General features: G+C 39.8%; 1 protein-coding gene across 2 annotated transcripts in view; it reads right to left on the bottom strand.

The window, feature by feature from the left end:
* Positions 1-19,734, bottom strand: part of fn1a (fibronectin 1a) — a 43,205-nt gene extending 23,471 nt beyond the window's left edge. For both annotated transcript variants that reach the window (XM_079463557.1, XM_079463558.1), the window contains exons 1-28: positions 19,453-19,734; positions 19,095-19,220; positions 18,832-18,969; positions 18,622-18,753; positions 18,298-18,435; positions 17,917-18,075; positions 17,461-17,658; positions 17,180-17,362; positions 16,899-17,075; positions 13,857-14,012; positions 13,575-13,703; positions 12,870-13,013; positions 10,619-10,740; positions 10,336-10,504; positions 10,048-10,233; positions 9,799-9,927; positions 9,058-9,147; positions 8,765-8,965; positions 7,335-7,613; positions 6,313-6,576; positions 5,941-6,035; positions 5,433-5,601; positions 5,241-5,327; positions 4,483-4,674; positions 1,770-1,864; positions 1,265-1,433; positions 1,073-1,159; positions 312-503 (exon numbers count right to left, since the gene is read on the bottom strand). In XM_079463557.1, the coding sequence (XP_079319683.1) occupies positions 312-503; positions 1,073-1,159; positions 1,265-1,433; positions 1,770-1,864; positions 4,483-4,674; positions 5,241-5,327; positions 5,433-5,601; positions 5,941-6,035; positions 6,313-6,576; positions 7,335-7,613; positions 8,765-8,965; positions 9,058-9,147; positions 9,799-9,927; positions 10,048-10,233; positions 10,336-10,504; positions 10,619-10,740; positions 12,870-13,013; positions 13,575-13,703; positions 13,857-14,012; positions 16,899-17,075; positions 17,180-17,362; positions 17,461-17,658; positions 17,917-18,075; positions 18,298-18,435; positions 18,622-18,753; positions 18,832-18,969; positions 19,095-19,220; positions 19,453-19,582 (4,336 nt within the window). In that variant the 5' untranslated portion in view covers positions 19,583-19,734. The remainder of the gene's footprint in view (positions 1-311; positions 504-1,072; positions 1,160-1,264; positions 1,434-1,769; positions 1,865-4,482; positions 4,675-5,240; positions 5,328-5,432; positions 5,602-5,940; positions 6,036-6,312; positions 6,577-7,334; positions 7,614-8,764; positions 8,966-9,057; positions 9,148-9,798; positions 9,928-10,047; positions 10,234-10,335; positions 10,505-10,618; positions 10,741-12,869; positions 13,014-13,574; positions 13,704-13,856; positions 14,013-16,898; positions 17,076-17,179; positions 17,363-17,460; positions 17,659-17,916; positions 18,076-18,297; positions 18,436-18,621; positions 18,754-18,831; positions 18,970-19,094; positions 19,221-19,452) is intronic.
* Positions 19,735-22,426: the final 2,692 nt, after the last annotated feature.

Raw genomic sequence — 22,426 nt, 5'->3', positions numbered from 1 at the left:
CCAAAACAGACACATAGGCGATGGGTTAGTCATCTAATGTCTAACCCAAATGGACATTAAATCAATGTAAAATATATATTTATTTTATTACTCAGATGAACATATACAGTATATGGGAAGACACATATGGATTAAATCAAATATTGAAACGGTTACCACACACATGTTTTTATAGTTCATGCACTTTATGAATAAGAACAGAAATAATATGAAAGTGATCATTTAAAAAATATTCCCCCCAAACTGCAACATTTCGTCTGTGATAATGGATACTTTGACTCATTTAATGTATAAAGAGGTTTTACACCTACCTGCAGTCACAGTGGTGGAGACAGGAACGCTCTCCATGTCGTCCTTCACAGTAAACACGCTGACATTGTACTCCACGCCTGGACTCAGGTTATCCAAAGTGCACGAGGTCTGTCCTGCCTTTACAAACTCCTCCAGTGAGTTCCCCTCCTGCCCGTTGGTGGGGGTGGAAGTCACTCTGTAGCCTGTGATGTCTGATAAGAGCAAGCAGTACATTAGTCAATATGTGACCTAAAGAAATCATAATGTTATATAGCAGGCATAGGAATGGAAGTCCCACCTTCTAATTTAAACAGTCAATCAAAATTAATAGAAATGATGTCATTTTCACAATAGAATGTTCAGGTGCATTGTATTTTAATCAACCAAAAATCATTTTATATTGTCGACATATCGCTGCCCTTCTTTTTGAAACCTTGTATATTGCATATGAATTTAGGGAATCAAACCAGTTCTAGGGCAACTTTGACTTAGTCGATATCTTAGAAATGTCATTTGCTAACGTTCTTCCAAATATCTTTCTTTGTGTTCAACAGAACAAAGACATTTATACAGATTTGAAACACCTTGGGGGGACTAATTCATAAAAGAATTGTCATTTTTGGGTTGAGTATCTCTTTAAAGAAACTAGATTTAGTTTCATTAAATAAAAGATGACATCAAATGCATTATCACTTTATCAATAAGCAAGCATGTTTTAGATTCAGGAACAATATCAGCGTGTCTTTCAAGTACTTGTCGTCAGTGAAAGTACGGTGCTGACCTGGAGTTTTGGCATCGTTCCATTGAACGATCAGCTCTCCTGTGTTTGGGTTGGACTCCAGGTTCAGGTCAGTGGGTGGAGAAAGAGCTACAGATAGACATCATGAGACAGCTGAAACTTCTCTCTCACATTCTCAGATATTAATTCAACGTTTGACTCAATAGAAGTTGAACAGGTGTTATTCACACTTACGGGTGACCACACGTCGAGTGATGGGGCTGCCGTGATGACGGCCGTTGATGACTGGCTGCACGCTGTAAGTGTACTCAACTCCAGGGGTCAGGCCTGAGAAGAAGATGCTACCAGACTCGGAGGTCACGTCTTGGGGAGCTTCTCCACCTTGACTGGGCCTCACGCTCAACTACAGAACAGAATAAGTACTGTTAAGTGCCAGTTGCCATAAAAGAGGAACTGCTTCCTTTTTGGTGTGATTTGTTTTCTGATTTAAAATATATTATTGGAAATTAATGTGATTTTGTTCTTTTCTCGTTCAAGACACTGTATATTACGAGAATAGAAATATCAAAGGCATATAGAGTTGACTTTAAATAAAAAAGAGACTAAGAGTCTATATAGTGATCAAGGGAAAACTGTGTTGAATGTGAAAAACCATATTGTAAGATGAGACTTGAACTGTTTCTTTCCTTCACATGTGTCGTATATCATCCAATAAAGCCAAAAAGGAAGACCTCAATACCTTGTAAGCAATTCTAGGCGCAGGGGTCCAGGTGATGATGATGGCAGTGTCTGTGACATCAGTCCTGAAGACAGGAGCACTTCCCATTGGTTGAACTGAAAGGCAGAAAAAACATCAATTGCTTTAGTACTTCATTGATTTGAATCATTATCTGCTCTCAGGATAAAGAACTGTGTCTTAACTACAACATGTATGCTACTAATCATATATTCTGGTTTCTTACATTCAAGCGCAAACTAAACATTATAGACATTTATGTTTCACTGATGAAGTTCTCCTCCCTTCTCATGCAAAACAACCTCCTGGACAGCAATCAGTCTGGTTTCAAGAGCGGTCATTCCACAGAGACTGCACTGCTCTCAGTCATCAAAGCCCTGAGACTGGCAAAAGCATCATCCATGTCATCTGTGCTCATCCTACTGGATCTGTCTGCTGCTTTTGACACTGTGAATAATCACATCCTCCTGTCTTCTCTCAGTGCTATGGGTGTCTCTGGAATGGCATTGCAATGGTTCGAGTCCTACCTCTCGGTTAGGTCATTCGGGGTATCTTGGAGAGATGAGGTCTCCACGTCCCAACAGCTCAACACGGGGGTGCCACAGGGCTCAGTGCTTGGACCGCTACTCTTCTCCATTTACATGACATCCCTCGATTCGGTCATTCAGAAGCATGGCTTCTCCTATCAATGCTATGCGGATGACACACAACTCTACCTGTCATTTCAACCGGACGATCCGATGGTCTCTGCTCGCATTGCGGCATGCCTGAGTGACATCTCGCTTTGGATGAAGGATCATCACCTGCAGCTGAACTTTGCAAAAACGGAACTGCTTGTGATCCCAGCCAACCCAAAGATTCACCACAACCGTGCCATTCAACTAGGCTCATCAGCTATTACACCGTGCAGCACAGCCAGAAACCTGGGGGTGGTAATCGATCATCGGCTTAACCTCACAAGTTATGTTGCCAGCACCACCCGGTCCTGTAGATTCATCCTCTATAACATTAGGAAAATTAGACCTTTCCTATCAGAGCACTCTACGCAAGTCCTAGTCCAGGCTCTTGTCCAAACTGGATTATAGCAATGCGCAGAGATGGTAAGTAACGAAGTACAAATACTTCGTTACTGTACTTAAGTAGATTCTTTTGGTATCTGTACTTTACTTCACTACTTATTTTTCCGACAACTTTTTACTTTCACTTCTTACACTTTTAACCAAATATCTGTACTTTCTACTTCTTACATTTTCAAACCAGACTTGTTACTTTAATCTGTATTATTTTTTGTCATAAACGCTGTTTTTAAACAAGAAGCCTGTTGGTTTATCGGTTTTTAGGTGAGTCATTCCTAATCACCCATGGCCATATATTCGGGAGATGTTTGAAATTGTCGGTGTTAAAAATTCTTGTCATAAGCAAAGTCAATGTTTTCCGTAATTATAGTCTATTTTCTATGTTTGCTAAGTCTGTAATGTTATCATGAATTCATATTTTGCTAGCGTGCTAGTTAGATGTTGTTCATTGTTCACACTTGCATTTCAGTATAATTAACAATGTAACTCACTTTTGTCTGCCTGTGTTCTCTATAGCAGTTGTTCATGGATACAGGCTAAAGCAGGTAGTAGTAATGGCTACTTTTTACTTAAGTATATTTTAGAGCACATACTTTTTTACTTTTACTTGAGTAAAAAATTAAGTCAGTACTTCAACTTTTACCGGAGTATTTTTAAACATGAGTATCTGTACTTCTACTTAAGTAAGGGATGTGTGTACTTTTGCCATCTCTGGCAATGCGCTTCTGGCTCGACTTCCTGCTTGCACAATCAAACCTCTCCAGATGATCCAGAATGCGGCGGCAAGAGTGCTCTTCAATGAACGAAGAGAGCGCATGTAGCTCGGCTCTTCATCAGGTTACACTGGCTCCCTGTTGCTGACCGCAAAAAGTTCAAAGCTGTGCTCCTGGCCTACAAGACCACCACAGGGTCAACACCATCGTATCTTCAGTCGCTAATGCAGACCTATGTTCCTGCCAGATCCCTGGGGTCTGCAAAGGAACAACGACTAGTGGTACCATCCCAAAAAGGAAAATAGTCACTCTCCCGTACCTTCTCTGGATCTTTTCCACATTGGTGGAATGATCTACTGCTGCTACAAGATCAGCAGACTCTGTTGCCATCTTTAAAAAACGCATCTCTTGCGTCGACACTCACTGATTGATTTAACCCAATTCTTTTCCCTTTCTTTCTTCTTATTCAACAAAAAAAACGTTAAAAAAATACTAACCTCACTATTCATAGCTTTGTATATTGTGCCAGGCTTTAATGGACTAGTTTTGATGCACTTATGTATTTTGTTCCCTATGTTGTTATAATTGCTTCCAATGTTTCCTCATCTGTAAGTCGCTCTGGATAAAAGCGTCTGCCAAATGACTAAACGTAAATGACTAAATGTAAATGACTAAATGTAAATGACTAAATCTAAATGACTAAATGTAAATGACTAAATCTAAATTACTAAATGTAAATTACTAAGTGTAAATCAATTATTGAAATGATTACCACACACATGTTTTTATAGTTCATGCATTTTATGAATAAGAACAGAAATAATATGAAAGTGATCATTTAAAAAATATTCCCCCCAAACTGCAACATTTCGTCTGTGATAATGGATACTTTGACTCATTTAATGTATAAAGAGGTTTTACACCTACCTGCAGTCACAGTGGTGGAGACAGGAACGCTCTCCATGTCGTCCTTCACAGTAAACACGCTGACATTGTACTCCACGCCTGGACTCAGGTTATCCAAAGTGCACGAGGTCTGTCCTGCCTTTACAAACTCCTCCAGTGAGTTCCCCTCCTGCCCGTTGGTGGGGGTGGAAGTCACTCTGTAGCCTGTGATGTCTGATAAGAGCAAGCAGTACATTAGTCAATATGTGACTTAAAGAAATCATAATGTTGTATAGCAGGCATAGGAATGTTAGTCCCACCTTCTAATTTAAACAGTCAATCAAAATGAATAGAAATGATGTCATTTTCACAATAGAATGCTGAGGTTCATTGCTTGAATCAGCCCAAAATCATTTTATATTGTCGACATATCGCTGCTGTCTTTTTGAAACCTTGTATATTGCATATGAATTTAGGGAATTAAACCAGTTCTAGGCCACCTTTGACTTAGTCGATATCTTAGAAATGTCATTTGCTAACGTTCTTCCAAATATCTTTCTTTGTGTTCAACAGAACAAAGACATTTATACAGGTTTGAAACACCTTGGGGGGACTAATTTATGACAGAATTGTCACTTTTGGTTGGAGTATCCCTTCAAAGAAACTAGATTTAGTTTCATTAAATAAAAGATGACATCAAATGCATTATCACTTTATCAATAAGCAAGCATGTTTTAGATTCAGGAACAATATCAGCGTGTCTTTCAAGTACTTGTCGTCAGTGAAAGTATGGTGCTGACCTGGAGTTTTGGCATCGTTCCATTGAACGATCAGCTCTCCTGTGTTTGGGTTGGACTCCAGGTTCAGGTCAGTGGGTGGAGAAAGAGCTACAGATAGACATCATGAGACAGCTGAAACTTCTCTCTCACATTCTCAGATATTAATTCAACGTTTGACTCAATAGAAGTTGAACAGGTGTTATTCACACTTACCGGTGACCACACGTCGAGTGATGGGGCTGCCGTGATGACGGCCGTTGATGACTGGCTGCACGCTGTAAGTGTACTCAACTCCAGGGGTCAGGCCTGAGAAGAAGATGCTACCAGACTCGGAGGTCACGTCTTGGGGAGCTTCTCCACCTTGACTGGGCCTCACGCTCAACTACAGAACAGAATAAGTACTGTTAAGTGCCAGTTGCCGTAAAAGAGGAACTGCTTCCTTTTTGGTGTGATTTGTTTTCTGATTTCAAATATATTATTGGAAATTAAGGTGATTTTGTTCTTTTCTCGTATAAAAAGACACTGTATATTACAAGAATAGAAATATCAAAGGCATATAGAGTTGACTTTAAATAAAAAAGAGACTAAGAGTCTATATAGTGATCAAGGGAAAACTGTGTTGAATGTGAAAAATCATATTGTAAGATGAGACTTGAACTGTTTCTTTCCTTCACATGTGTCGTATATCACCCAATAAAGCCAAAAATGAAGACCTCATTACCTTGTAAGCAATTCTAGGCGCAGGGGTCCAGGTGATGATGATGGCAGTGTCTGTGACATCAGTCCTGAAGACAGGAGCACTTCCCATTGGTTGAACTGAAAGGCAGAAAAAACATCAATTGCTTTAATACTTCATTGATTTGAATCATTATCTGCTCTCAGGACAAAGAACTGTGTCTTAACTACAACATGTATGCTACTAATCATATATTCAGGTTTCTTACATTCAAGCGCAAACTAAACATTATAGACATTTATGTTTCACTGATGAAGTGGAGTCAGAGACGTTGATAAAGTTAAGGTCAGTTATTTTGGGCACATCTGGAGAAGAGAAGTGCCAGAAGCCCAATACAGACACAGCACTGAAACTCACTTGTGGTGAAGGTGGCAGACGAACCCTCGCTGAGCACGTTGTTCTTCTCGGCGTGCAGGGTGGCGGTGTATTCAGTATCCGGCTGCAGGTTGAGAAGGGTGTACTGTGACAGGCGGGCGGGAATACGCAGCTGTTTGGGGTTCGAGCCCTCAAAAGTGAGGAAAAGGCGGTAACCTGTGATTTGAGCCCTGGGAGCGGACCATATGATCACAGCGCTGTCTTCTGTGATGTGAGTGAAGTGGATACTGGAGGGTGAATCAGGCTCTGTTAGGAGAAAGATTTTAAAAATCCTATACGTTTAAAATGTCCTTAACTATTCATTATTAGGCAACTGCTCTTTCTGACTTAACATCGCAAAAATGCATAATAACATTTTTCAATACAATAGCATTATCTTACCTGAGAAGTAAATGATAAAGAACAAAAAAGTTATGTAAATATGTTTATATAAATATTACTGTAACGAGCAAGGCGGGACGAGAGCCGTGAGGGAACGGACGCGAGTGATAATGAGTGTAAGCTGCGTGTTGCACATGTCTCACGGAGGAGCTCCGGGAGCATAAAAGGACGAGTGACAGGATTGTAAGACCAGAGAGGACCAAGCCTGGACTGTGCGTTGCGTTTTATCTTTGTTGATGTGAGCTGCTGGCACTTTTGTTTAGTTGTTTGTTTATTTTATTAAAAGTTTGGTTGAACGTTCGCCGGTTCCAGCCTCCTTACTTCTTTTTATTAAACCTTGCTACAATTACACAATAATATATGATATATTATTTAAAAAATATTATAATATAAAGATTTTAATAATATAATTATTTCTGTCCTTTAAACAAGAAATAACAATATGTAAGATAAAAGGACTTGTTTTCTTAACTACTAAGGGGGAAAATGTTATGAAAACTACATTTTCTTCTATTTTTTGTTATGTCTTTTACATTTAAAATATGTCAAATGTAAAATATTGTTTTAGAAAATGTATGTTTTTGTAAGACGACAGGTATAAATGTAATCTTTTCTCCACTCACTTGTAACCTGCTCCCCAACTAGTGGTTCACTCTCCTCCCCTGACTTGAGAGCAAAGATGAAGAAACGGTAAAGAGTTCCAGGCTGAAGGTGTGTGACCTCATAGTAAGCGTTTGGTGTTTTTGGCAGTGGCATCTCTTTCTCGATCAGACCGTCTGAACCCACTTTAGCCACGGATACACGGTACCCAGACACTTCTGTGGATGGACTGGACCAAGTGATGGTGATCTTGGATTCAGACACCTTGAAGAACTGCAGATCAGTAGGAGATGGCACTTCCTCTGTGGGTAAGGCACCAATAGTTGCAAGAAATAAGTTTACACTTATTTAATGTTTAAAAAAGGTTATTACATAATAACCTCCTAACCCCTTCTGAGTCATAAAACCAGTTTCTGAGCCATTCTTTGAAGGGCTTATCATAGCACAGTTTTATCACCATGTAAAAATTGCTCATCTGAGCGAAAGACTCCAGACACTCCACCAGCAGACCGGCAGGCCAGACAGGGCAAAGAATAACATGCTTTCAGACAGATTGTTTGTTTAAACCCAGCCATAATGTTTCAACAGAAACCAAAAACTTCCTCACATATAAAACATGTCATAGTAGAGCCTTAACCGTTTTGTAGCATTTCCACCTTTGACACAAAGCAACACATATGCATATCATAAAAATCAATGTGAGCAAATAACAGATAAACATCATCTCACTGGGTCCAGACGGTTTTGTAAAGTTGTAACGTTTGATGATTCGCTAGATTAGTATGAAACAGTCAGACGTCTGAGGTTCTCTCACAGCTAGTCCCCATAAAATCTAAATCTCCACATTTTACCCTATAAGGATGCGTTTGGACTGCTTCTAACTGACTTGACTTAAATGTGATCTTGTCTTTAGACTGCCAGACAAAACACTTAAATCTACTCAAAAGACAACAATAAAAGACATTTATGATCTGATGACATCGTGATGTTTATATCTGAACTGAGGCTGTTTGTTCAGATTAGTATTTTCAGATGGGTCCAGACACATTGGTGGAGACACAATAACACACCAAAAAAGTAAATTGCATGTTGATGATGAATTACAAATTCTGTCTAAAAACATATTTGGGGCAGTTTGCACTCCAAAATCTAAAGAAATAGGGAAAAATATCAGTCTGTATACACAAGATAAAAAAGGGGAATAAACGTGCATTATGGATGTGGCAAAAAGGGATGCACGCTTTGAGAGATGACATACTTTGTGCATTATAATTCACAGAAATCCTACAAACCAGAAGCAATAAAATGGAGAAGAGATTCTCTTCGTAGATCATAAAACAGTAATGAAGAACACTTTTTTGCATGGAATTGCTCGAATTTCTTATTTAATTTCCCAAAGATTTTGTTGTGAGATGCGACATGTTACTGTGAGATTCACACATATAGTGTTTACCTGACAGGGGTTCCCCAGAAGTGGTGACCTGCACAAAAACAGGCTCGCTCTCTAAATTCTCTTCCACAGAGAATATACTGATGTTGTAGAGCAGACCAGGTCGAAGGTCACTCAGGGTCACCGAGGTAGCAGTGTTAGGCAGGTTCAACTCAGTGCTGCCCGAACTGCCTTCTTCTGATGGTGTGTACACCACACGGTAGCCTGAAGAACAATTTACAGTACTTGTCAGCGTCTTTCTTTTTTGTTTATAGTTGACGTAATGTTTTGTTTTAATGAAGGCCTTTCATTATTACCCGTGATGGGAGCCAGAGGTTTGGACCAGCTGATAACAATGGAGGACTCCTCCACATTCTCTACATCATGGCCAGAAGGAGCATCAGGAGCTGTCAAACAAATCAACCATAAAACAAGAAAATGTCAAATGCTGATGGGTTTTGACAGTAGCATATAGTAGTATATTATTGACCAATTATAGCTCCAATCACATTTCAAAGAATGTAATCAAGTCCCGCCCCATTTTTAATGCATACAATGCATCACATTGCAAATTATGTTTTATGTTGTCTTTTATAACTGTGAGTGTAAATCTTACGGTAGTCGTTTTGTATTTTACTCCTGATGGTGTTTTAAATACTTTTATTGTGTATATTTGTCTTTTTTCTTTTAGGTGTAGTTTTAATTTTTTCTGCATTAATTCAGCCCTAGTATTGCTAAGCACAAAAACAAAAAATAAAACATCAATAATAGCCATAAAGAAAATGTTATAACTGAAAGAAGATGGTATGATCTTTTGTATCAGGCTTCTCATCAACAAATTCCCATTTTCTTTCCAATTACTAGACTTTTACAAGTCTTTTTAAGCCAATTTTAGCATATTCAATTCTATAGAGACAAGCATAAATAGAAAACAAGCCCCTGACTTTTTCCCTCGTTCCAAAAACTATTTTAAAACGGCTCACTTTATACAAGATGTAAGAGAAAGAAAATGTAGGAAAAGGTAAGAAACCAAAACAAGAACTGAAAAAGACATTCACCTGTAGTTTGAGAAGTGGTAAGGATCAGATTAGGTTCTCCTTGGTTAGTCACTTCATACACATTAACTGTGTATTTCCTGCCTGGAAGAAGTTCACTAATATTCACTGACATAGCCGTATGAGGCAGGTCTGGAATTGAAAAAAAAACAATTGAAGAATTCATTCTGGTCCATCAAGAAGTCCATCAACTCAATTTAGGCGAATGATAGAAAAATGAGGTCCAACCACTCTGCAAATGAAAATACTGACCTAACACAATGGGCTTTCCAGTTTGACCTGCATCCTCACTCAGCTCATATTCCACCCGGAATCCAGACACTGTGTCGGACGCGGACACCCAAGAGATGACGAAACTGCTGGAGGTGATCTCAGTCACAGACTCGGAGGTGTCCACGACCGTAGGGGGCTGGGTGGTCACTCCTTCAGAGGGCGCCACTAGGGAATAGAGGGAAAGGCGAACATTAGCAAAAGCAACAAAACTGAGCTGGCTCAAGATGTAATGTCATTGATGATTGTGAAGTGTGGTGAATAACTTACAGGAGCCGTAGTTTGTGGTAAAGTCAAAGCGAGTGACTTCTTGACGTCCGAAATGCAGAATACTGACGAGTTGACCCTCATAGGTGATTCCTGGCTTCAGTCCAGCAATGGTGTAAGAGTTCAGATGGCCTGGAATACTGACCTCCATCCACTGGCTATGAGTGTTTTTCTGTTCAGAAGTAAGTTTTTGCTCTCGTGATTTATATGGAATAGTAATGTATTCAATGAATATGCTCATTTGGTTTCCAAGAGCAAAAGGGCCAGCAGGACAGTAGAAACTCACCTGTCTCCATTTGAGTATGTACTGTGTGATGTGTGCAGAAGGCGGGACATTCCATTGGATAGGGTGGGAGTTGGGTTGGTTGCCAGATTCTGTTATAATCACCTGAACTGGACGATGACCACCTGATATATAAAGACAATTGAACATCGTGTATGAGTATCTCTGGCATTCCAATCATGACATTTTTCAACACTATACAAACGTTGAAACAAAATACAAACAACAGAATATTAATAAGCGACACATAATGTTAAACAAATATCTTTAAAATTAAATTATATATGTGAAATTTAAAAAATGAAACCGGAAGTGCATCTGGATCTGTGTTTATGTCTTGTGTAGAGGTCTATATTACTTTTATGACTAGTCTCTTGTCATGGCCTATGGACTGTCCGTTTACTGATGCTTCTGTCACACAAAGCAGCAAAGTACTTCCTCATCCTGGTAAGCTTTAATCTGATTGGTTGACTTTACAGAACAAAGAGAACTAAAGGTATATAGGATTTTTGACTGGAAATCAAAATAAGGCATTTTGTTATTTTGATATCTAGATAGAAGTCACTACGAGTTGTTTGCGGAGAAAAAAAGTTGTTTTACATAATATATGTGTGTGTACTGTGTATAATAACTATGTATAGGCGTACAGTATATATTTTAAATGATAAATATTTTATATATAATCATAACCATAAAAAGTTACAGATAGCACTGTCTAACTAAACAGTTCTGTATTGTTGTGTGGTCCAGAGTCAGACTGCATGGTGTTTAGACAAAGGTCTGGCTAGGCGAGACTACTGGACATAATTTTAGAAAGTCACAGGGCTTTTATTACTAAAATAACAAATGCTGGTTACAATAAAGTAGAACGTATTTGACCGGTGTTTTCATATGTAAAAGACAACAACTGGCATATTAAGGAGGTTTTCTAATCTTAGAAGATATATTAAGATTGTCAGAGGTGCCCTTAGATAGAGTAACAAATGTTTTTAGCATGATAGTGCGTTCTGTTCCTTTTGGGAAACGCAGAAATGGGAAACGTAGCATGAATATGTGAGATTCTTACCACGGTCTGGGCACCAAAGGCAATGTGAGAGAAGACCACCACTCACGGCCTCACGCTTTTAATCTAGACACAAGCCTCTCCGGCAATAATAACAATACCGAAACCCTCAGCAGCGTGTAACATTTCTGAAGTGGTAAATCTTTCATATTATTTATATGACCAATTTCCCGACAAATGCTTTTTAAGTCTCACATGGCAATGTCACCAAATGGCTTCGGGTCCCAGGCTTTCATTACAATCTGGTCTCCATTTCTCCCAATTATTGCCATGACAGCTCACTGGCTTGCTAGTCTGTATGCAGCACTTAAAACTCACTTAGTCTGCATTACTTTCCGCTAGCCTGCGCCAGCCTAACCCCCACTGTTCCCAGTCTTCTCACAGCTGGCCGCCATTATCCAGCATTATTGCTCTGGGGTTGCCTACAATCACTTTAAACAAAAAGGAACCACTTCTGACCCCAATATGCTCTCCGAAACAGAAAAACAACATTATTAATGCACACTTCTGGACCTAGCATGGGGGAGTGCCGTGCTTGTTTATAAAATGAAAACAAAAAGCCCTCTTTTCTAATAAGTTTAAGACTAACTACAAAGCCTCCTTATCATTAAAATGATGTGACCCGAGTATACCATTAACAATGGAAACCACATAATCTTTGCATGACTTTACACATGCAGTGGTAATACAAGGACAAAGGTTTGGTTAAAAATCAAACATAATCCCAACACAGGATGAGGGAAACTCAAAGACAAACAAACAGCGCCAAAAGGCCCACGGGGGCTGATGGAGACAGCTGTGTTGATTGGGCGTGTGTCTTTCCCCATCCAGAGAACTTCAAAAGAACAGACGGCAAACGTCGAACCAGCCAAAGCAAGGTGTGGATGAGGACATCTAAAGCCAACATACTTCATTTCAAACACAGACCATTTGTTAAAAGTTGTAAAAGTAAAGATCACAAGGAGGAGCGGATCACGATCGTCACTTCAACAAAACACCTGGGAGTGAAGGCAAACGGCACTCTTGCTCTCAGTAAACATCTGGAAAGCTTTACTTCTAAACCTCTCCCCACCCATGCCCACAAGACTACTTATAGCAGTACACAGCGTAACCATCATACCGCATATGTGTGTACGAGCGAGGGAACATATGCCTCATAAAACGTCTTCCGAAAAGATACTGTTTACTCACCAGCGAAAGACTGCTGAGGCTCGCAGCTCAGTTCTCCAATGCCATTTCCATAGCAGTAACATTTGTAGTGGATTCCTTGAATAATTTTGTCCCAGGACTCTCCGATCTGATGGAAGACTCTGGTCTCCGGCTCTTGACATTGATCTACAAATGGAAATTAGAGCGGTCATTATCCAATCATTAGCATGGTCATTTATAGGAAACAAGGTTAAATCCGCTAAACCTAAGGCCCCTAATTAAAGAGAAAGACACTCAATTTGCTTCAAGAAACATTCAGTTAAAAAGGACAAAAAAATCTAATCACCCAACGACGAAAATTCTGTAAACGTTTACTATCCCTTGTAGCAGCCAGTGGTTCTCATTTTCATTGTTTGGCACCCTTTGTATAGGGTCAATCGCTTTGCGGCCACCAAATAAAGAATCATAAAAAACTAATAATTTTCTTTAAACATTAAATTACACAATTCTGTAACATCAGTTCTTTTGGTTGGTCTTTTTCTGAAGTTTGATCGCATACAATGTATGATCATTTTCTTTATTTCATCAAATGGATCCATCTGGGACCCCCAGTTTGGGAACCACTGTTTTAAGCTAATGCAAGCAAACGTCCCAATTCCTCAACGTGTTCTGCATGAAACCAAAAACACTTTATGGTTCTTCTAATTGACGAAAACGTGAAATAAGCAAAGATAACCGTCAGCTCACCGATAGCGTCACACTTCCATCGTCCACGGCCTTGACCGAAACATGTGCAGTTCATCATGTAGCCCTCTTCGTGTTGTTTAGTGAAAGTCCGATTTACTTCGTACGTCAAATTATCCACAATGCACTGGTCTGGATGATAAAGAAACATAAAAAACACTTATATAACGGATACACAAAAGATTCTTTCACTAGTCACGTGAATAAACTTGGAAAAGCGAGATTACGACAAAAGGAAACTTTAATATTCCTATGATTAAGACACAGACAGCTATGACCTCTGACCTTTCAGTTGCGAGTAGGCGATGCAGCTCCATTCTCCACGTCCGTTACCAACACACGTGCAGCGCATCATGTGACCCAGAACGTCATGACGTCTGTCCCACTGGTCGCCGATGCGATACATCACACCCTCACCGGTGGTGCACACCTCCTCATGGGCTAATGGACATAGATAAAGATCAACATCATGAACATCAGTCATATAAAACTCTAACATGTTCTAGAAAGGTACAGCTATGCATCTCAGTGACCAATACACATATTTTGTTGGCTTTTATGTCTTAATTTTGATAGGAATGAATATACATAGGAGAGAAAAGAAGGCCTACAGGGTGGAGAAAAGGGAATGGGGTATAGGAGTGAGCTAGGAATCGACCCCGGGTGGCTGGAAGCTTAGTTGTGCTACATGTCGGAGCAGCTCCGTGTTTTTAATGATATTTTTCAATGACTTTACATTAAATTCTACTCTTCTGATAAAAAACAAATGTCAATACATTAAAACTAGTAAATAACTGCTTTTAACAAATAACAAGAATATGTGTATTTCAGGATGTATTTAATGGAGTGATGACTCCAGTGGCTTTTATGCTAACATCAAAGTTACATATAAAGTAAGTGTTGAGGAAAAAGCAAAATCAGAATGGGGTAAAGGATCAGTTGCCTATATCTGAGCCAGGACAATAGACTACAGCGTAAACAACCGCGCAAGTAATGTGGAAGTCAATTAAAGCCACAAGATGTAAATTTGGACCGCTAGATGGTGCACTTTCAAAACAACAACAAAAAGCGAAGCTAAATGACGTTATGTAGGATAGAGGATTTATGGGACAAGCCGTTTTCACCATCCAGAGGCGTATGGAGATCGCCCATCATGTTTACGGATGAGGTAATTAATGCATTTTATTTTATGTCATCGTAGTGAATTAGCTTGCAAACGTGGGATGTAATGCTACGTTAGCCCGCAAATTATATTTGACTTGGTTAATTGATTTGGTAGCGTAATGCTACACAGTTTTACGTGTTTAAACAGTTATACTTTTTGGGGTTTCCATTACTAGCCAAAGAGTAATCGTGATCTATAATAACAGAACAACAGATGCTGCATCCCAGATGCTGTGTAACCACTTCTGCATTTGCATGTTGGCGTAGTTTCAACAACCAGAAACTTAGAGTATTGCGGAGCACCGGATTTTAAGTCACTTATATGCGACAAAGACAAGGGAGACAAGGGACAGGCCATCATTTTAAATAGGAATTTCTCTGGATTTGCACATTCTTGGGAACATTCGGGACAATGTAAGTACACAACTGCATGAAATATATCACAATTTGCAAGTGATTTTTGGGTATTTCACAATCAAATTCTTCCTTATTGTGCCTTTAAGGTAAAATGACCAATACTAAATGACTCATATGAGTGTAAAAAAACATTCTAAAACTCGGTTCCATTCCCAAAAGAAGTTTTTGTTTTATAACTGATTGGTCTATCGGAAAAGGGGTTGATATTGGAGATCCAAGGCTAGGAGCGGAGGAAAAGAGGAGGCTGATCTGAGCACAGCTGCCCTGGAGCATAGCCAGATGTATGTGCTCCACTGCCAACTAGACTCTGGTCCCAGGCCAACCTCAGTCAGACTGCATCCCCACACAGCCGAGGGGCCACGGCGATCAGACACGGACGTAAATTTGTGCTTAAACAATGGCTGCTGCTTCTCAAGTTAAGCAAGTTTTATTTCCCATTGAGAGGTAAAAGACAAACACAGCATTTGAATTAAAAATACATAAATTACTTTTTAAATACTGCAAATGTTTGACAATGGATCCTGTGCCGAGACAGAAATTCAACCACCATTGCAATATTACAATTCAACCCACATTAAACAAACACTTCACAGCAGCACAAACAGACTGATGTTCCTATGCATGTCCTAATACTGAGGTGACTATCAATAAACACCCCAGGGTTCATCTGAGCTCTAACTGACACCTCAGTGTCACAGACAGCCATCAAAGCTCAGCCAGAACGAGGTGTTTATGTAAATATGGCTGAAGAGGTGCTGAGTGATTTATTGCTTTACATTGTTAACATCCTCATCTCAACTGTTATGAGATCTCATCCCACACAGACCTCAAGGTCATTGAAAAGAGTGCGAGACGTTGTAAGTAAAAACACTTTTATCTATTCAAACTTTGCTAAAAAACCTTAAAGGGGCAAAAGGTTTAATTATAAAGCATAGCCCAAAGAATGATTGTTTTGTCAAATGTGTTTGCTTTGTAATTCTCCACTAAGCATTTATCAAAAAGTTGCTGATTCTTGCTACAGGACTACAACTTATAGTGACGGTGGGCTGTAAAGATGACAATAAATGATACACAATAAATGACACACAAAAATCCTTGTGTAATAGAGCTTCAAAAAGAGGAAAAAAACAGGTTGGCAATGTGATGATGGCAAGTAAATTAGCGAAAAGTTACAGAATGTGTGACCCTGTCTGTGAATTATAAGATAACAAGCAACAAAGTTTGATTGCAAACATTAAAGGGATAAAAAATGAAAATGCTATTATTATTAATCCACCCTCTTGACATTTCAAATCTGTATGACTTTCTGTCTGAACAAAAGAAGATATTTTGAATAATGTTGGTAACCGAACAACGGCGGTGCCCATTAACCGGCATTAGTGTGTCTTTGCACAGAAGTGAATGCGTACTGCCACTGTTTGGTTACCAACATTCTTCAAAATATCTTCTGTTGTTTTTGCAGAAGAAAGAAAGTAATACTCGGTCAATAAAGATTTAAGTTAAATTTTCACCGAATGTTTTTTACATTATGTAGGATGGTTTTCTGTAGAAAACATTTAATTTGTTAAATAAAAGATAAACTGCTTTGCTTACACCGATTCATTGCAACCCTGCAATGTAACAGGTCTACAGGGCTTTAATAACAATATAATTCCCAATCCTAATATGTGCCAAGCTACTGTCAAGTCCTTACAAGTTCCTCTTTCAGGCTCAAGCATTAATTGCTGGTGTAAAACTGGCACTTACCTGCCATGGGGCAGAAGCCAAAGCGCTGCTCTCTGTCATAGTTGTAAGTGGTGCCGCACCATTTCATTCCGTCACTTCTGCCATCAGCAGAGCAGTCGGTGTAATTTTGACCATTGTAGAGGAAAGGGAACTGACACAAGGCACCATTAGAGTTTCCTCCCCTGGTTGCAACCATAACTAAAAAAACAGATAAGTTTGAGCAACATCGATACAGAGGTGCTGTTTGAAAACTGTAACCAAACAAGTGCATATTTATATTCTGCATAGTATATGAATCTCACCATTCTTCTCAGTACATAAGGAGAATTTGTGATCTTTCTCAAAGTCAGACGAGATGCTGCACCAGAGCTGTCCATCGTCGCGTCCCTCAGAAGTGCACGAATAAAAGGTTTTCCCCATGAACACGAACGGGAACACACAAGGCTGGCCGTCTGAACTGCCACCATACACCCGAGTCTGGCTATCTGCTTACATACACACAATGAACAACAACCGGGTAAGTAAAGAATTCAATCAAAAATAAACACCTCCCAGACAATAAACGGTTTATAAGGATTCGAACCCCATTCTTCACAGCTGACGCCGTTCCCCAAGCATGTACACAACATCTGTTTGCTGCCTTGGGTCTTGATCCAGCGCATGCCCAGAGAATACGAAACACCTGCGTCTGTCACACACGTTCCCTCCGCAGGGTATTCGGGCACAGGTACAGGCTGGAACACGGCGGGCTGGACGTTGGTAACCACACGAGAGCCGGTACCTAGTTGACAAAAAGGAAAAGATGTTAGTCTCCACACCGCTCCAAATGTGTTTGTCAATTAAAGAAGGTGTTCATTCATCTGTGAAAATGGAGGCATTTATTCTCCTTTAGAAGAAACAAGGAGAGTTAAAAACCAACTTTGGAAAGCTTTTGTCATCCAGCAACAGTGAAATGTTTTTAAAGTGTGGTTGAACAGTGACAGAAATGTCACTTTGGGGTAAACTGTGCCTTTAAGAAGAGCATCGATGAGGTGGTTACCCAGGCTGGTGGTGTGCAGCGAGGCATGTCTCTCACACTTCCACTCTCCACGGCCGTTACCCGTACACAAACACTGCAGCACGTGTCCGCGAGAATCTGTCTTACTCCACGTGTCTCCGATGCGGTAAGACGTGCGTGTGTCCTGGTCATTACAGCGGTCTGTGATGTACAAAACACACACAGAAAAATGACACATTGGAAGCACACATCTGCTCCTCATCATTTAAACAGAGTACACATAAAAATCACAGAGGTTAAAGTTTCCTCCTCTTCTAACAACTTTACAATGATGCCAGTGAGTTTGCATTGGACATGTTTTGAAATGGATTATTAAAGTGACATTTTCGCATTCCTAACAAGGGTGCAGTTTATTTTGCTTACTTCTAGATGTACATGTGATGCGTCCACTGCCTTCCCCTAGACAGGTACAGTCCACGATCATCCAGCCTTGGTAGGGCTTCTCCCAGGTCTCACCAACCATATAAGATGTCCCAGCTGAATTGTCAAAACAGCGCTCCGCTATTGAGCAAAACGGGAAAAAACGTTTTTTAAATCTTTGAATGCCACGTATTGATTGTTTTTTGTAATGTAAAGCCGCTTTGAAACAATGCAACATTGAAAAAATGTGAACAAACTTGAAATGAACTGAATCAACTCTAATATGAAATCCAAGACCACCACAATGAATTGAACATCCAGACTCACCAACAGGTTTGCACGTCCATTCCCCTTTCCCATTGCCCAAACAGACACACTCGAGCATGTAGTCTCCAGTATCGTGGGGCCTCCTCCAGGTGTCTCCAATCTTGTAGGATTGACCCCCCTCGTGACAGCGGTCTACAACAGAGGCCAAGTAAGTAAACAGCAGCATACTCACACAGCAGGCTACGGCAAAAAAAGTTCTGGTCTACCCACTTGCAATGGTGCAACTGATTTTCCCTCGACCAGAGCCAATGCACGTACAGTCCCAGATCATCCCATCTTTGGGTCTCTCGTAGGTCTCTCCAACCCGATAGGAGCGGCCATTAACTTTATCATAGCAAGTCTCCTCCGCTGGAAACAGTATTTGTAATACTATTATCTCATTTCCCGTAAAGATCCTTTATGTTTACAGTTCTTAGTCTACTATTAATCCAAAGTACCGTCCCAAATAACAAAACCAATGTAAAAAAGCTCACCATCAGGCTTTGATTTACACTTTATACCAGACACTCCGTGACAAGTGCAGAGAAGAGTGCTGCCCAGATAGCTGCGTTCCCACTGCTCTCCAACTCCATAAAAGCGACCCTGCTCAATACAACCATCTGCACAGACACAGCGGCAATCTTTTGAGCTCGAAAATATTACGACTTATGAACCAACCATAATATCAGAAAGACATGAACCCTGTTTATGCTTATTTCTTTGAGAAGTTGTTTTTCATTTTGTTTATTTGTTTGCGCAAAACCAAAGATGCGTCTAAACCGACTGTTCTATCAAGGCACGTCAAAAAATCCAAACAAAAGCTAACAAACACGTGATCGCAGATCAGCCTACCTTGGGACACGGAGGACGCCGAATGTTCATGCGCTTGTCTTCTGTGTTTATTCGTCCCTTTCGGCATACATTGCACAGCACAGGCGAGCAAAGCCACTGCCAGCGCCGTGCCCAAACGGCCACCGGACATTTTCACAGGTGAGATGAAACAAAAGTTACGCAGCAGTGGTTAAATCTTCTTTTTTAGGGTAGTGGCTTGAGTAGATTTACTACTTTACGCGCTGCGGCTTTCAGGGTTCCCACAGCTACTCTCCAAAGTTTCCTCTGTGCGTCCTGCGCCTCCTACTCTCTTGCGCACCTCTGTAGTCTGCGGAGAGCTCAGAAGTGTGGAGCGCTTTTATTTGACCTCCACATTCCGCCGGGAGGAGGAACTACCCTTACACAAATGCGTAAGAGAGCGTCAACCAGCCACACAGAAACCCCGACTTAAGCTCAAATCCGTGCGTAAAGGTTTGAGGGTAATTCTGAATACAAGTTCTTACATTGTGCATTTATGTGAACACAATTCGCCATTTCTATCTGAAGGGTCAGAGTAGATCTTAAAGAAGAGTATTGCTGTGCTAATCGAATGGAGATGTTCCACGTATGGTTTAGGAATCTGGGGCCAGTTGCATAAACCGCCATTTTCACTATTTTCACAGACTAGCATTTAGTAAGGACTAATCCGTCTTACTTTTCACATTTCAATGAGACCAATCTACCTTTTTATGTAACTGAATTGAAGAAGTTATGACCAGTCTTGAAGAAAAGAATTAGGTGCACAACTTGTAAGACTAGTCTTAGCAGTTTATGCAACCGGCCCATGCACCCACTTTGAACCATATGATACAAACTCTCAGTTTAATTAATTCTTTCCTGGAGGTAAAGCAGTTCTCAGTAGTGTTTTATCACCCTGAAACAAAAGTGGATTCAGAATGCAGATGGCCAAATTAGTTCTCATTTGAAATGGCCAATTTTCATAATACATATGATTAATAAAATATAGTCATTTTTCTGATACAACTGGATCTAGAAAGTCTGTATTTCTTATCCCTAAGGCTATTTGCAGGTCATTCACGGAAAAGCGGGGCTGATGTCATCACCCAATCATTTTAAATCTTTACTCCTCTCTCTGTGTATGGATGTTACTACGCTGAAAGATCTCCCGTTTAAACATCATTAGACTTTGTGTTCTTTGCTTTCTGTGTTTATTATAAACACCACCACGCATGAAGTTTAATCCTTCATATAATAAAATGAGACGGCTTGGCCCTTCACAGATGATTCAGTGATTTCTGTCACCGGGCCAGATGTTTAGTTTGACTCATGTTTTTTTTTTTCTTACAAGTCTACCAGTGCTCCCTCTCGGCTCCGCCCCCTCCCCCAGGTTAAGTGTAATCTATGCTTATGAGCTGATATGCAAGATATCTGTCTCCTAAGGGGTTTATAAGCAGTTCCGTCTACAAAGTTTTTAACGACATTTTGCTTAAGCTTTGAATAGCTTAACGCTCATATTAACCCGAAGTGTCAACTTTTAATCAGCTTTTAATTGGGATGACTCTGTCAACGTTGGTTTCTCACTGCAGTCCAGCGTAGCATCAGTGAAGTTCTTTATGAATCGGATAATTGGTCGCCCACTGGCAGCAGTGGGTGGCAGAAACATCTTGTTGGGATTTTTTGTGGAATGGAAAAGTTACAGGGCTTGAACTAACAGCTGAGTCAGTGGGGTAAAAAGAGTGAGCCCCAGAGGTCTGATTCCTCCAGCAAAGATCTTAATATACAGTGTGAGAACATCTGAATACATTTGCTATGAGTCAATGAATGAGTCAAAGCCAGTTCTGTTGTGTATATAGCTGCATGACCGTATTCCAGAAAACTATTCTCTACTTTTGACAGCAGTGTTTGAAAAAAGGTTAAGGTCTCAATCTGTGAAATAATAAGTATTGTAATGGTTCTGTTTCTTCAATATTAATGAGCATCTGTAAGTAACTAACAGACTGAACACAGTACAGTGATGTGAGTAACAGATAAAACACGTAACATGTCGGATGCAGGGCTGTAAGTTTTACCATTGAACTAAATATCCAACTCACATACCGGTCAAAAGTTTTAGAACACTTCATTTCTTATTCATCTTTGAAAAATCGAAATAGTAATAATAATAAAACTTGTTACATCTTCAGTGGAGTTACCATTTGCCTATAATTTGCAGAAATGTTTTCTTCGCATTTTATCTCTTTGCAGCTTCTTGCGGTTTCACCCTGAGATGCTTGTTAAACAATATTGACGAGTTTCCATCTGTTCTGTGCTCTTATTGCGCCAAAGTCCTCCATTTCAAATACATGTTTTTAAACAAAATGTTAGTTTGTAATAAAAAAAGCGTATATTTGCACAATTATATAACTTATTTCAGACATTTAAGCACCTTCAGATCAAAACCTTTTTAAGATCATGAGAATAATTTCACTCAAATGCTCTCAAACTCTTAAACATTATACCTGTATAATGTATATGTATAACTGGAACAAAAACGCTAAACAATACTACTATATAATTACTCAGTTCTCAGTAATGTCTCAACTTCTCAAAGAACTGCCCAAGAACTGTTTGGTTACAAGCATTCTTCCAGATAGCTTTATCAGAACAAATAAATGTATACAGATTTGGAATGTATACAGATTTTTACAGATTTGACTTTCGAGGTGAGTAAATGATGAAGGAATTTTAAGTTTTGGGTGAACAATCTCATTAAGAGTGCATGGAAAAAAAGTTGTGAGGAGAGCTCAGGCGTTTTGGTATTGGATGAATGTGAAAACAATTGTAGTCTTTGGTGTCTGAACAATTCTAAGGATTCTAAGGTTTGAGTTAGAGGCATTACTTTGAGACCGGGTTCTCTTTTGAATATACATAGGATACTGTCATGACTTACAGTGCATTCCCTGGACATCAAACATTTGAGTATCACAATGCAGCGAAGCAACACTTAAGCAAAATG

The sequence above is a fragment of the Barbatula barbatula genome (genome assembly GCF_947034865.1).
Source record: "Barbatula barbatula genome assembly, chromosome: 9".
Lineage (NCBI taxonomy): Eukaryota > Metazoa > Chordata > Actinopteri > Cypriniformes > Nemacheilidae > Barbatula > Barbatula barbatula.
The sequence above is the reverse complement of the archived record's forward strand: the minus strand, read 5'-3'. Positions and strand labels throughout refer to the sequence as shown.